General features: G+C 35.0%; 1 protein-coding gene across 2 annotated transcripts in view; it reads left to right on the top strand.

Moving 5' to 3' along the window:
- The window catches only part of LOC108768845 (uncharacterized), a 94,203-nt gene extending 78,856 nt beyond the window's left edge, over positions 1 to 15,347 (top strand). For both annotated transcript variants that reach the window (XM_018519483.1, XM_018519482.1), the window contains exons 2-5: positions 2,941 to 3,239; positions 3,896 to 4,110; positions 13,833 to 14,143; positions 14,664 to 15,347. In XM_018519483.1, the coding sequence (XP_018374985.1) occupies positions 2,942 to 3,239; positions 3,896 to 4,110; positions 13,833 to 14,143; positions 14,664 to 14,799 (960 nt within the window). In that variant the 5' untranslated portion in view covers position 2,941 and the 3' untranslated portion in view covers positions 14,800 to 15,347. The remainder of the gene's footprint in view (positions 1 to 2,940; positions 3,240 to 3,895; positions 4,111 to 13,832; positions 14,144 to 14,663) is intronic.
- Positions 15,348 to 15,756: the final 409 nt, after the last annotated feature.

Raw genomic sequence — 15,756 nt, forward strand, 5'->3', positions numbered from 1 at the left:
ATCAAGAAGGCTATTCACTTCTCGAATTGCATTACTTCCGTTTCTCTCTTTTATACATGTTTCTTTTTATACCTTGTATTTTCTCCCTTTGTACATTAAGCGCAAATTTTTATTTTGCAAAGATCAAGTGATCCCACATTACTTTTCTAATGCTCGTGGAATTTCTCTTGTTTGATATTACTGGCAGAAAGAGAAAATTCATTTTTCTAGTCCTTCCTTAATCGCAGCTGTCCGTTCCGAACACGAGTTGTATGCCTCGGCATTGTAATAATTATCGCTCAAAAGCCCATTTCTCGTCTCCGCCGGTATCAATGCAGCCCGATAACTGCCGCTGGGAAGAGTCATTCCCATACCCGCATCGAAGATGTCGGCGACGTTAATTACAACTAGGGCAACTCTTGGATCTTTGTAATTAAACGTTATATTGCTTCGTAGCAAAAAGGAGATACGTCTGACAGCGATATATTTCATTACGTTTGCTGATGTTTTCGACAAAGATTTTAATTATAAATATCGACTCGTCCCATTTCTATTTCTTACATTCATAACGCGAAAATCTCATTTATCGATTAATGATTCTTTATTGAATATGTGAGACACAATATGTGTCTATTAGGAATTACTCTCTATTTTATTGTCCAATATGACACATACTTACATACAAGATTTTATGTTTGTATATATTTAGAGAAAAATGCGAGATATGCCTATAAATTTCCCAGAGTTGTAGGTCCAATAACGTAGCGTTTATTATCTGCAGAGGAAAAATATCCTATCACAAAATTGCCCACGCGACTCACAATAAAACGGCACGTCGCGTTACGTGCTTGGAAATTTCTCAGGCTTTATCGGTATTCATGAAACTTTTACTCAGCTAAAGAGACGCGCTCGTAAACTGTGGTTATACTTTAGAAAACTATCGATTACTCGATCCGTTTGTTAAAGAAAAGTTGACTGCTTTTGGAGAAAGACTCTCCTTCTTTCTGTATTCTTGGTTCATCCTAAAAAGTTATCCTGGCGTATTAAGTAGTATCTTTGGGAAACAGGGTCGAAATACATATATATGTCTAAAGTCAGGCACGAAAGAAGTTCTGTGGTGAGTCTCAGCAGCGGGATGAGTAATGGGAAGGTCTGCGTACTGTAGCGAGCAGTTTGTCGTCGAAACTAACCAAGGTCCCTGGCAGCTCATTTCGCAGCAGGGCACGTAATTCAATTTCCATGTAGCGATTCCCCTGCTCTGGCCTCGTGCTCGACCCTCCCTGCCTAAACTGGGCGAGACCCGAAATTATCTCAGGGCGTCACTTTACCAGGCGCGAACGCATTCTCGGGATGTTTGCACGCGCCACGAATGTCAAAGCAAGTCTATTATCACATCCTGCCTGCCTACGGTTTATCATATTATACAAAATAACAAGATTATTATTAAACAAAATAATAAGATTGTTATTAATCTCAAATGGTTTGTCTCTATTTCGACACTCTTCGTCTCATTCGTTGCAGTCTCCAGTACTATTTTTTTCTGTTCTATTTTTATCCAAATGTGTATAAATCTCCTGGTGTATATATATATATATATGTGTGTGTGTATATATAAGTATTAATAAACTAGAGTATGTTATAGAAAATATTTCATTTGTCCTTTAAAGTGATACCGATGATAGTCCAGTATGAAAGTACAAGATTAAATCGAATACTCCACTGAAAGTGGTTAAGGTAAGAAACGGAAGGATAATAAACGCGAAGGCGACAGTCCTTTTAATCTTGAGAGGATAAGAGTGCTCGAGGACGAAATCCGACGAGGATACTGAGAAGCATTGTTCATTTCGACGATATAAAACCGGATTGTGCGATCCGACGCGAACTTGCTTGACTTCGTTCTCTCAAAAGTGACTTTCCAAATGTGAGGGGGAATAAGATTTTCTCGGGAATTAAGGAACCTTCTTCTCTTTTTCCACCTCGGTAAAAGTCGAATCAAAAGGACGACTTTATTTTCTCCCTCTTCCTCGCTCTTTTTCTTTCGTGAAGCATAGAGGTCCCCGCTCTGCTTCTCATCGCGAAATTTGGCAAATCGATGATTTATTCCGGAAAGTTTGAATTGGATCACGATATTAAAGATTCCGCGCACAGAATGACTCAAGTAAATTCTCATAAGGAATACGATAGGTATACTTCTTTGATTCTTTTGGATGCAGCGACGATCGCATTCCGAAGTTGAGACCAATCGCAGAGTTCCAAATTTTTAATTATAATCCTTCTCTTTTCCGATGTACGATAATCTCGATATAACTAACTGCATGCGTTCTACGAATCAAAGGGCTCTGCCTATCAGAATTTTTTACAATTCAATTTGTCAATTGAATCTGGCGAATGGATGGAACCTGTTAAAAGTTTCGCCACGCTTTTTTTCTCGGCGAGTACGTCCCAAGCTCGCGTAATCGCGTTTGTCACGCGAGAACCGATGCCGAGCGGGACGCTATTACGAATAAACGTTACGAACTGATTCCAATTAAGGGCTATTATAGGGTCGTTAATAATAGCGCGCAGCACACGAGGTCGATAACGTTGTTTGGCAGATTGTAGTGCGCGCCAACTGTAATGGATTGCAAGGGACTGTTACAAAGTGTGGTTAAGTTCCAATAACATATATTATTTATGAAATCGTATGATTTTTTCATACAATTCAATCCTTCACAGTGGAAGCGTTAAGATCTTCGAAAAATGAATACTTCACGAGATGTTTCATAAATTACATTCTGACATATTCTGGTACTTTCTTGTAGAATATTATTTTTGTACAATTTTAATAGACCTGTGCAAGATATCTTTTCGAAGAAGAACATCGAATTATAGTTCATCCGAACAGTCTGGTCCATAATAGTTAATTGCTCCTAATTTTTCACTCGGAATAAATTCTTTAAAATGCTGTCTGGATTTTTCTAGGATGCCTAATGAGAACGTGTGTGCCTGTGGCGTAGTCGTGGGTCTGCCGAAATGCCAGGGAAAGCTGGCCATCCTTTTGCCCAAGACGAAGGGCAACAAGTCAGAGGGCAAGAGCTCGCGGAAACAGCTCGAAGAAGGGCAAGTACCGAAGACTCGAACATCGAATGAGACCGGAAGCAGCAGCATGGTGACTGAATCCTCGAGATCCACGATGAAGAGCAGCAAGCACGAAAAGCGGCTTACTCACTCGAGGAGGACCCGAAGCGCCGATAGAGCTGAATCACATTATACTTATATCGGTTAGTCAGTTCGCGTATTAAGTTCAAATTTCGTTAATATTATCATAATGCCGAAAGAATATTTATTTTAAATATCTATCATATTTTGCGGTATTATAGATATTTTCGAAATGTGTAGCCACTCTTAAATTTATAATATTAATAGCCTATTCTGTAATTCTTAGTGATTGTAATTGTAGTGTCACAGTGTTATCGCGCATGTTTTGTCCATGGTTGCTGCGCAATTTGTTACAATCGTTAAGAGTTACAAAATAGCCCTCTAAATTAGATTTAATTTGAGTTATTTTTAATCATTTCTATAAAACACCATTTCTATTCATTATGTTATTAATTTAATTACAAAAATATAATTAAATAATTTAATTTAAGAAAGTATATTAAATATGACTCAAAAAATTAGTTTATTATTTATCAAATATTGCGTTCATGTGGACATTGTTTACCTTAATCTCAGAAATGTGGATTGATTTATATTTTGACATACATACATGGAAGTTAAAAATAAATGTTATTTAACTCAAGAGATTCGGTTACTATTGTTTCTCTAATATTCAAGTATAGATGAAAATGTAAAGTACATATATAGATAAAAGTTCACTAAGATTAGGGAAAAAGATAGAAAGAATATTGCATTTTTGGTTTTCGACATTACGTAGATTCGGGCTCGAGTATCCTCGGCGGTGGGATTCGTGAAAATACTATACCGGAAGCGCTGTACGCCACCATACCAGATACGCCAAATGCGAGCGTCAACGAAAGTGGGACGAGTCGGCCAAATTCACAGAGCAGATCGCAACCTGTTTACTCCGTAATTCCGTCTATGACGTCGCCACCGCCGACGTACGACGTTGCAATTGCAAAAACGTGGCAGGTGAGATTCACCGCAGTTTAGTTATGTTGTATATGTTTTTCTTTCCGTTTGATGTTAATTCACAGTAAATAAATGAAGCGTCGTTAATGATATTGCTACATTTCTCACAGCGCTTGGAGTTAAATTCAATAGTAAATCATCTCGTAACAATTTCTGGTTTGTATTATTACATCCGAGTTAATTTTCGCGAAATTAAACATGTATGTATATGTACACAACACGCAAAGCAGCATTGAATTTATTATCTCCTAATTTAAATTTAATATAATATGATAATAACGTAACAATGAGTAGCATCTTCATAAATTAAATTTAAATATTTTAATATTAATCCGTAATACTAAGACCGTTTATTGTAATTAAATCTATTATTTATATTTCTCTCTCTCTCTCTCTCTCTCTCGTCCTACATAAAATTCTACACGGTCATGTGTCCCAAATAGCAGAAATTAAATTCCTGTAGAAATTAAATATAATTAAATATCTACACAAGCTTTTATCAATTGGCATTTTAATCGAGTTTTCTGGTTTTTGATCCGTGCTACGTAAAGATGTATCAGTTTATTCGACTCATCACTCGCACTCTTGATAAGATTGAGAACTCTTGAGATCGTCGGATTTAGGATCGCTGCGCCGTTGCTGTCATCCAAAGTGGTGTTCTGAAAAACAATGCCAACTATATCTCTTTCGGGGCACTGACTTAATAAATAATTCTACGTTATTACTTCCCTGCGAACTACTTTTTCGACGAGCTAGTATTTCAACAAAGATAATATTGCGCAGTTACCGTTGTACAATGCAGTTTCAGAGCAGTACAAGCGGACAGCAGTTCCCGACAGCGGTCAATATTCTACAATGGCCACAATCGGCATTCGGTCATTTGTAAGAGCGTAACGCTCGTAAAGCAATAACAGCTGGTAGGACAATAGTTACAAATTGTCATCGTCTCCCGCGTGCTTTAAATGATATAACGATATAACTGGAATATTAATTCCAGCAATCGTAGATACTCTGCACTGCTGGCGCATTAATATAACGGTCCAATCGCGACACATGCAGCATATCAACGACGATATACAGGCACGCTTCGCTTCGGCTAGTTCCGTCCGATAAAGCCGGTTATTCAATCACGTAATATCTCGAGTTATCGAAACGAATTATCGCTCCGTACTGAGGGTACGCGGTCTCGATAGCTTTTGCAGGAATGTCGTACGTCACTCGGTGTGTATTCTGCTGCGCAATTCTGTGACGAGCAGATGACGAGGAAATTGGCAGCGATCTAACAATCAGTCACCTTCATCGAAGCGTCCCGAAGATCAATAATCAAAACGAGACGCGTTCAGACTAGAGCACTGTAATCGATCTTGTGCGTGACCGGTACAATCGCAAATTAGCCTTTTGTGGGTTACCAAATGAGTTATTAGTAATTACAATTAGTAATTAGTCGATGTTGACGACCGACTACGATTAACAAAATATCAATAGATCCCGCGGCCATTATGCAAACAACACGATTCTGCAATAACATGAATTGCAATTACTATATTAAGCTTTTACAAGATTGGTTGTGTAGTTTTTGTGAAAAAGAACAATTATTTTAAATACGACGATGTTTAGTAAACTGCGACACAATTGCAAACGAGGTAAAAAAAAAAGAACGAAATTAAAATCATATTATAAAATACATTTTTATAATTAATCAGTATTCAAGAAAATACAATTTTATATATGCAAAAATATTTAGCGCGGTATGTGTTTATTTAATTACGTATCGATATTCATTTGTTTCCGTGTATATAAGATAATGAGTTACTATGCATATATTATTCTGTTGTGCAATAGACTGTGTTATTTTTATAATGACAAATGACATCATTTTGTTTTTATTGACCATTTTCGTAATTACAAATACTAATATCGTTTCTATTGAGCGTTTTTATTGACCATTTAAAATAACAAGATACGGGTAAATACTTTTATATAATAAGTAATATATGTACTTTTAGTATCGACAACTAATATTGGTTTGGTTTAATTAATATACGAAAAGGATAGGTTTAAATATCTAAAAATTTAATTACACATACAGAAAATAATTTTGTTAGATTTTATCAAAATAATTATTTAAAACACTCAATCTGGTTGTTAGAGTGTCAGAATTTTTGGCAACATTGCTCCTCAAGGCTTAAATTTCTTACACAATTATTTTGATAGTTTAACAAAATTATTTTCGGATCTGTATTCATAAGCTAAATTTTTATTTATTTTAGTAAAATTATTCTTTCCATGTACAAATAAAATACATATGCATGTATTTTTTTTCTACGTTCCTGATATAGCGTTAATAGCGTTATGAACGTAACACCTCGAAATATCTGAATCTAGTTTAATGTCCGGTGTGACGACTGTACGGACCAGAGTACAGAATAAATTACGAAAATCTGTTTATCGTCTTGTATAAGCCTCAGTTGTACATACAACGGGTTGACAGCTCATATCTCATGTTTTATGTATATCTTACATACATTTTACATACATATGCGAGAAATGTTATTTGCAAAATTTATTATGTATTGTAACTGACCATACATCAAGATTGATGATTCTACGCATTACGCGGAAATAACGTTGAAACATATATGTTACGTTGCAACATCCTTTTCATCTTTCGTTTCCAAATCAATCTGATTCCGCGCATGTGCATGTGGCTATGATCATTTAAAATTATCGCAGTCCAAATTTACGCAACAATTCCGTCACGGCATAATAGTCTAGATTAATTTCAAAATATTCAAAAGTTTGAATCTATATTTTATACTTTTTTTACAGTGAACAATGTATTGCATTATGTCTATACTATGAGTCTTTACGAGCAATATCGATCCGTGACGACGCAGTAAAAAATTTTGTTCGTGCTCTCGACATTAACGTGCATGTGTCAGTACATGGTGAATTCGAGTTTATATTCACAGACCGGAAATATCAATATACGTACGTCGTACTGCGCTTCTATAAAAATAACCTAGTTACCATTAAAAAAATTTAAACCTGCGAATTTAGTCTGTGAATTTCATTGACAAATCCTTTTTATGGAAAAAGTCTTTATATTACATTATTTTTATTTTGTTCAATGCGAAGCCACGTATCAGCTTATAAAGAATACGGTCATTTTCGAGATTTTCTCAAATATCAAAGTTCGCCTATTATTACATCCGTATTATTCTGGTAAAATACTGAAAATTACAAGCAATATCTCAATAATGCTAAATTTAAAAGTCTAATATCTGCCTTTAATATGTTTCGTTCAATTTATTGAAAAAGGTCAGAAAAAATAAAATAATTATTTAATATTGCTACGATTATTGTTTCACAATTTATTTAAATACGATAAAACAAAACAAATAAACAGCGAAGTTCATGTTCTATGACGAAATTCTTTTTTGTACATTCTTTACCTGACTTTATTATACAGGGCCAATAATAAATATTTCAATTTATATAACATGTATAGTTACTATAACTATCGTTACTATTAGTTACTTTGTTGTAATAACAATTTAATAATGACGTTGCGAATTTTTTATGATAATGTAACATCAGAGTTGGAACAGTTAATAGTTACTTATTACGGGTTGGAAATATCTTTTGTTACTGGAAAATATAACTCACAATTTTTATAACTCGATCATTAATTTTTAATATAACTTGTAACAAAGTTTAATTATAATTTTACAGTGTTACTCGTTACTTATTACTTTTTTTTAATGAGTAACGCGTAATGATGACAATTTAATTTTCAAAGTAATTTTCCTAACTTCAGCGTAATCTTGGCATTTATTATAGTTAGTCATTATTACAGTCATAAAAAATTGCAACAACATTATCAAAAATTGTTATTATAAAAAGTAACTATAAAAGTAACGAAAAAGTAATTCTTCCATTTCCTGGTAAATATATTATATTAATCCTAATATAATAATCCTAATCTGTAAAACATAAAAATGAGCAATAAATAATAACAATCGATACGAAGTTTACGGTGATATAGTACTTGAAAATGCAATTAACTCCATGTGCTGTTCGATCCACTGCCTGTACATTAAATTTCAGCGACCCAATTGTTCGAGTTTGCTTCGGTCACGTTCCTCCGAAGAGATTCACCGTCTCAAAGAGGAGTTGCTTTATCGAGGCGAACAACTACGACAGGAACAGCGAGGTGGAAGAGAGAGAGGGAGGAAAATTCAATGTACGGCTTCTTAACTCGAGGACCATTCTAATTCGGTTGGCTGCCCAATTTCGCGTGTAGTTCTCCGGCGCCGACTGGAACATAAATTCTTCTGTCGTGTTATGCTATAAGTAGTAGTTGTTGTCATCGTCACAGTCAAAAAACTGACATTCTGCACCGAAAAATCGGTGCTAAACTTCACAAATTCGTAATAATCTTGTTTTCAAAATTTCTGCAATACGAATTTAATGTTAAAATGTTAATCTATCGGAAAGGAGATAATCTTGTTTACGTGGCTACATAATTTAATAATATATTTATTTTTTGATATGAAGTATTAATTAACATGATTATCTTCTTTTCAGCAGATTATCTTGTTATTTTAATATTAAACTCTCGAATTATTAAGTTATTTAAAGTAAGATTACGAATTTGTGACGTTTAGCACCTACATTGTAACATTTTTCAGTGCAGAATATTAGTTTTTTTATTACATAATTTTGTCGAATTCTTTCATGAATTGTCCAATTGTATGTTAGCGCCATGTATTGAATAAAACTGTTTTTTACTTACATTTTAAAATTAATATCCTCTTTATAAAAAAAGAATAATAAATGATCATGGGAGATTTTTGTGACAATACTATTTTTCAAAATATTAGAAGTAAAAAATATCGGAGTAAAATTCCAACGATTATCTCGCATCGGTTTTTCTTTTATATTTATTGTTACGGAGAGATCGCTATTATTTGCGCGCGCGTGATGAAATGACAATGATCGGCATATTATTCGGTTTGTCCAAATAACGTTGGTGTATGTTATTGAAAAAGCTCGAGGTCGAGGAATAATCGCGGTGACAAATTTTTTAACAGGCTTCTTATATGTTTCGCAATAATGAGGAGACTCTGTTTGCACTTGGCTGCTTCAAAATGAAAAGGTCATCAAAGGAGATCGTGAAAAAGAGTTAAAATTGTTCTCAATCTGGAACGTTGCGCAGCAGTGTCACTCGAGCGAGCAAGTGCAAGCTCGGAAACTGCTCGTATGAAATGCAAAACCATCCTGGGGAAGTTCACTACGGTACGCACAGCTAAATTGTGTAGCCTGATAAAAGAAGACTCTCGGAAAACATCCTCGAGACCGTAATTGCGGATCATATATCTTACGGAAAAGAGGGAGATAGAGGTAAATAGAGAGAAAGAGAGAGAAAGAGAGAGAAAGGGGGAGGGAGAAGGGGGACAAGTTATAGTTGCTCGTTAGCCGACCCATGATTACTATGATTTTAGATCATTTATATAAAAGAAAGAGAACATTATTTTCTGCTAGATATTTCTCGGAAGAGCTACTTTATGAGCGTCACTAGGAATATGTTTTAAGCATTTCATAATATTTCGTCGTCTCTCTAGTACTTTCTACGTGCACTTTGCGATTAATTTTCTCACTAATACCTTCGCTCGATACAATTTCAGTTAATGAAATGAATTTTGCGTGCATCCAAGGTTTCTCGAGGCTCCAATAATATCTTCGTTTACAAAACGCGACCGATTGTGCGCAAAAGATTAAAACGCTATGGCGGTCAAATAAAAAAAGGAGATTAGAAAAAGGAGAAAGAAAAAGGAGTTAGCGGTAGGCTTTTCTCTCGAGAGCTCTCGAGCTTACTTCACGAGGTCCTTTAGTAACTGTTTCCATTCATGAGCTGCAGACGTGCGAAGCACTCGCACCTTCTAATTTGAATAACAGCCTTGTCTTTACTATTTTCTCGCGAGGCCGCGAGGGCTACATTGTGTCCACGGGAGTCACCCATTTATCAGGAATCTCCTCTCGAGAAGGTGCAAAAAGGTGCCCTCTTGGACGCGTGGGACGAGAAAGTCCTTTATCGAGCGAACGAGTGGGGTGATTCGGTTCACGCAATTACGGGCAAACTGACGTGTGTTATTATCCTTGCGAACTTTCGGGAAAACTTGGTTTCCTTTGCCAATGAAGTTTTCTCTATCATAAGATCGTAATGAAAGTTCTGAGAACTTCGGAACATTGATTCCAGTTAGGGATGAATTATTGATCAAATATCGGATACTAGATAATAGGTTTCACTGAATTCTACAATTCTGATTGCGAATCGACTTGTTGCAGACGCAGCGTCCTATCAGCGAACTGAAAATTTCATGCCGCAATATGTTGTTGTGGGTGAGAAATCGTAGTTAAGCTGTCTTTGTGAGACGAAGCGTTTACATTAAAGAACGGCGGTTTTGAATATTTAGGCGGAGACGTAACATGTAATACTCCGAGGCTTCACGAGACTGCTCTGCAATCTGCAGTTAGAGAACGTAAGATATTATATATTCTCGCAGGCTAGCTCCCGTATTAACATCATCGCGTGAATTAGCCCAAATGATACAAGCGGCGCAAATAATGAAGAGGGACTGAAGGTTGATTACGGCTGCAAGAGACTGAAAATGTGTGTGTGTGTGTGTGTGTGAGAGAGAGATATGGATGAAAGAGAGGAGAGATATATATATATATAAATGTAATGGAGAAATAAAACCAACTATATATATATATATAGATAAGAGCTTGATTGCCTGCGAAAAGGGAGAAGAAATGAGACGAGCGAAAATTAGTACGAGAAGGCAAATTACGATATCATAAAAAGACCGCAAAACGAAAACGAGCGAAAATTGCCAGTCAAACTGCGATGATGAAAAAGATACACAATATTTATCATCATAACACCTGATCCTGAAAAATCGCGTGCATCATATGCAGAATTGAAGACAGTTTTGTCGAAATCCTTGCACAGCATTTTCAGGAGAAACATAATCACCCCGGAGCGAAGCTACTACGGACGGAAAAACGCAACCACGGGGTTCTGGACGATCCTCTTAAACGAACGCCTGAGGGTAACCACGCTCGTCTCACGTTGGAAAATGGAATCACAAGATAATAATCCCGAAATTCAATTTCACTCTTCCTCCTCGTCGAGTGGAAGATCATAGTTGCCGGCAGTTGACTTCGTCAAAAGCGAAGATAGCGAGAATCGAAAAGTCCTCTCCTACTCGATTGAAGGACAAAAGTGATTGAGGAAATTCGATGTTAGACTTTCTGATTCTCGTTGCGGTTTCATTCTACCTCGTGGCTCTTTTATTCTCGTACGTATATCGAATATTTTCGTGACTAGATCAAGAGGAATTTTTCAACGAGGAGAAAGAGAAATTTTTCGATCAATTTGCTAGTGACGTATTCGAGGTTTCATTATAATCCTTGGAACGAAACGCAGTTGTGCCATTGGAGTACCAACAATTTCCTTGATATGTGTTTCATTTTCGTAAAGCATAAAATATCTCTCGCGATGGGATACATATTTATAGCCCAAGTTTCATGACGTTCGATAAAGCGTAGATTCGCGGATATAAAGAAGTGCATCGTACGTTTCCATTTGTGGATGACATCTATGTTACTATGAACATATATACGTAGATAACCGTACTATTTCTTCCTATTAAATTTTCATCCCTTTTACGCTAGAAGCCGAAATTGAATATAGATTGGAGTTTTCTTGATTATTTAATAAATTCCATTTCTTCTTCGACCAATAAAAGCGATAGAATATATAATATGAAAATATTTAATATAAAATTTAATATTAATAAGAGATAGATAGATAGAGAGAGAGGGAGAGAGAGAGAGAGAGATCGTAAAATGTTTTATAAACTTTCTTTTCTAGAAATTACTTTTTTGGTGTAATATTTGTAACTTTATATATATATATACAGTTATTTTTAAATAATTACGTTGTATTTAGAATTGTTGAATTATTTAAAAACTAAAGCATATATAAAATTGTACAAAATTGTATAAGATTTCTAACTTAATATTTTTATCATACCTAGATACAGAGAGAAATTTAAAAAACCGTGTGTGTGACATGTTTGCGACTAAACATGTATATATATATATATATATATATGGTCGGTATTATTTTTAGTCTTTTAGAAAGAAGGTAATTTTTAATTTTTAAATGTAGCATAATTTTAAACATATAAAAATGTTTAATAAAATAAATGTGAAAATTGCGAAAATCATTTCTTCGTAAAATCTTAATAGCATAATACAAGCATTAAATACAAAAGCATTATGCTACAATTACACGATTAAACAAGAGTCGACACCTTTTGCGAGAAACGCAAAAGGAGAGGATGTATGCTTGCAAGCTTCCGCAAGCTTTTACGATATAATATGCAAGGAAAGTCGGCCTGATGAGAAACGAGAGAAGTTTTTTCGCTGCATTTTATGCTATGGCTGCAAATCGCGTTCAAGAAGAACATTAAACAGTTCGCGGCTTTATTATAATTTTCACCGTGATATAACGAAAAATGTGGAACTGATTTACGCGGCTAATTTCGTTACTTGAGCTTCCATTGATGAATTTATGTGAATTGCAAAAAAAAGTTTACTTTTTATTAAAATTAATAACATTAATTATGTTAAACAAACACGATTATTCTTGTGATTATATCAAAGAGCTATTATATCAAAGCTTTATATAAAAATTGAAGAATCAGACCAGACTCAAAGTCCATTATTTTTCTTGAGTTAAAATAGATCGTAGCCACAGTTTTATTTCGCGAAATAACAAATTATTGTTTCGCATCTGAAACACAACACAAAAGATCAGGTATCGAAACCACTAACATAATGATAAGTAACTACAACCTGGGAATCGAAGTTGCGGCTAGAGTAACGTGACCCTAATGTGGTCTCGCGAGCAGTACGAGATTTCTAAAATTACTGTTAATTAATTCTGTTAATTAATCAAGGATTATTCTCATGACGATCGTTGTTAAATAAAATGGAATGCAGGAGGATGAAAATGTTATTCCTCATTAGTATAACTCAATTTCGTTTATTGCTTCTGATTACAGTAATTGATCATTAACGACGATATTTTGAAACATAAAACAACTTGTTAGAAGCAAAGAGACAGGCATAAAAAACAGTACTTTCTATTTGCAAAATGTTCTGTATATCGGACCTTGTCCTAGTTACTTATCTCGAAAGCAGGTTTTATATATATGAAACCGTTGTAAATATCCTCTCACATAGAGCGCAATTAAAAAAATTTTTTTAATTTTTTGAACACATGCATTTTTCGTGTAACATATTTCTCGCTTGAAACTGTACATTATTGTGTACTATGGTACGTTAAAAATGTAAGATTTTAAAAGAATTATTTATAAACCTATAGAGCAATTGCAAAAATTGTAAAAATAATTGGTTGTATGCGAAATATTGAGTAAATAATTTAACAAAAAATAATTTAACAAAAAAAGATAATCCTAATTCATTAAAAATATTATTTATTACAATTGTTAATGTCTAGAATAGCAAGCTTTTACAGACGCTAGTACCTTTTTCATCTCTCAGCATGTATGTGTTTGCAACTTTTTATTATTTTGTCTTGTATCTTTTCTTTATTAATTATGAGGCACATTTTCGTTTTGCAGAACGGTCTGCCACCGACGTACGAGGAGTATCTTTATCACAAGAACGCAATGACATCACGCTCACATACTCCTCCGCCACCGTGGTCCGACTCAACGATGACGTCTAATCAGGCTTCGAGTATCTCACGGCGTGAGTTCTTGGTCAGCCAACCTGAGCTTCGCGAATATTTGACGCAGCTGGCGCTAAGCGAGCGTGGCGTACAGCATCAACATCAACAGCAACGACAACAATCTAGAGACGATGGCTACTCACAATCAGTCCCGAGGGTACAGGTCAGAGTGCAGAGACGTGCGCGGGCAATGCCTCTCAGGTGAGTAGTCGAAGAGGCTGTAAAGCCGACCTCGGCTGTCACGTCTCGTATCTCGGAGCCGCGGAATAATTCACGTAGTTTCCGGGATGGCCATATGCGACTACGACACCGCCGGGAGTTAGCTTGGCTAAGGAGGTACTTGGCTATCTCGAGACATTTTGAGGTGCTGAGAACTAGTAGCAGGTTTAAAGTGGTTTAGAAAAATGGCACAGGCAGCAATTATGTAAATGCTGAGCGTCCCGAGATTCCTTCTCTGCATTTTTTTCTTTGCTATAATCGCGAGTAAATTAAGAGGAAAATGACAAGAATAATTTCAAGAGTTCTCTGAAACGTGTCACACATTTTCCTCGAGTAAAAATGTTCGAGAGTGTAATCAAAATTATATAATTCAAAGAATAGAATAATTTTTACTGTTTGTTTATCTGTTTATTTATTTTATTCTACCTATCTTTTTATTTTAAATAATTTTAGTTACTACTAGAAACATTTCCCAATCAGAAAAATTTAAATATGCTTGCAGATCGCAGAGTGAAAGTCGAGCGCAACAACAACGAATTGCGGCAATGTATACGGATGCTGCATTTTGCATGGAAACCACGGTATTGCAGTCGGCTTTCGATTCTGGACCAGGATTTGCTCTCTGCAGCTTGATGTAAAAGGACGAACAACTTCACTTTAACAGGAAATTGCAGGAAGGTTGATACTATCATCAATTCACAATCGAGTTCATTCGCGACTGTTTTCCTTGGTAGTTGACCTGTGTCAAAGAAAGCGTTTGCGAAACCACTTGACCGTGGATTGTTATATGACGTATTAATCTATTCGCGAATCATGTATGCAACGAGATATAGTGTTGTTGTAATGTCGCGTCTCGGTGCTTTTATGAATTTAATGAATAAAGCCTCATAATTAGTTCCGATTCCTGATAGTAAAGTATCATTGCCTCATAAGTATATGTGAATATGTAAGTATCAAATGATATTTCTAAACGGTATCTACTTGAAAGTATCTATTCTCTATAATTATTTCTCGAATGCAATCGATATTACAATTTTATGTACTTCTGTACATCGATGTCTCTAGAAGAAGGATTCTAGCTATCGCCTAATTTCCTTTTTGATTGGCATGTCCACACAATGGTGGTATCAACTAAAGTATAGTGGGAACACACTTATATTCACATCAAATACACACATTTTAAACACGCACATATATTTTACATTTATATATGTCATTTTGTGTGGGCATAGTCTTCTTCTAAAGACATTACTTTATGCTAAATATCTAGACATATTCATCATTTATAATCAGTTATTACTGATCAAAATATCTGTTAATTTTTTATTTAATTTTGATAGACAACTAAAAAAAAGGAAGCAAAGAAATACATATATATGTTCGTAAACATAGATATTAAAAATAACTTTTAAAATAAAGTAATAAGAATTTACTATGTAATTAAGCTATTTTGCAACATTTTCTATTATATGAATTATAAGAAGATTGCGATAAGTTAGCTAAATTTTAATTTGAATGAAAATTATTTCAAATGAAGAAATATGCATTCTTTAGATTCTTTTTTTCATAGAAAACTCGTTAAATGGTGAGTTTTG

The sequence above is a fragment of the Trachymyrmex cornetzi genome, unplaced genomic scaffold (assembly GCF_001594075.2).
Source record: "Trachymyrmex cornetzi isolate Tcor2-1 unplaced genomic scaffold, Tcor1.1 scaffold83, whole genome shotgun sequence".
Lineage (NCBI taxonomy): Eukaryota > Metazoa > Arthropoda > Insecta > Hymenoptera > Formicidae > Trachymyrmex > Trachymyrmex cornetzi.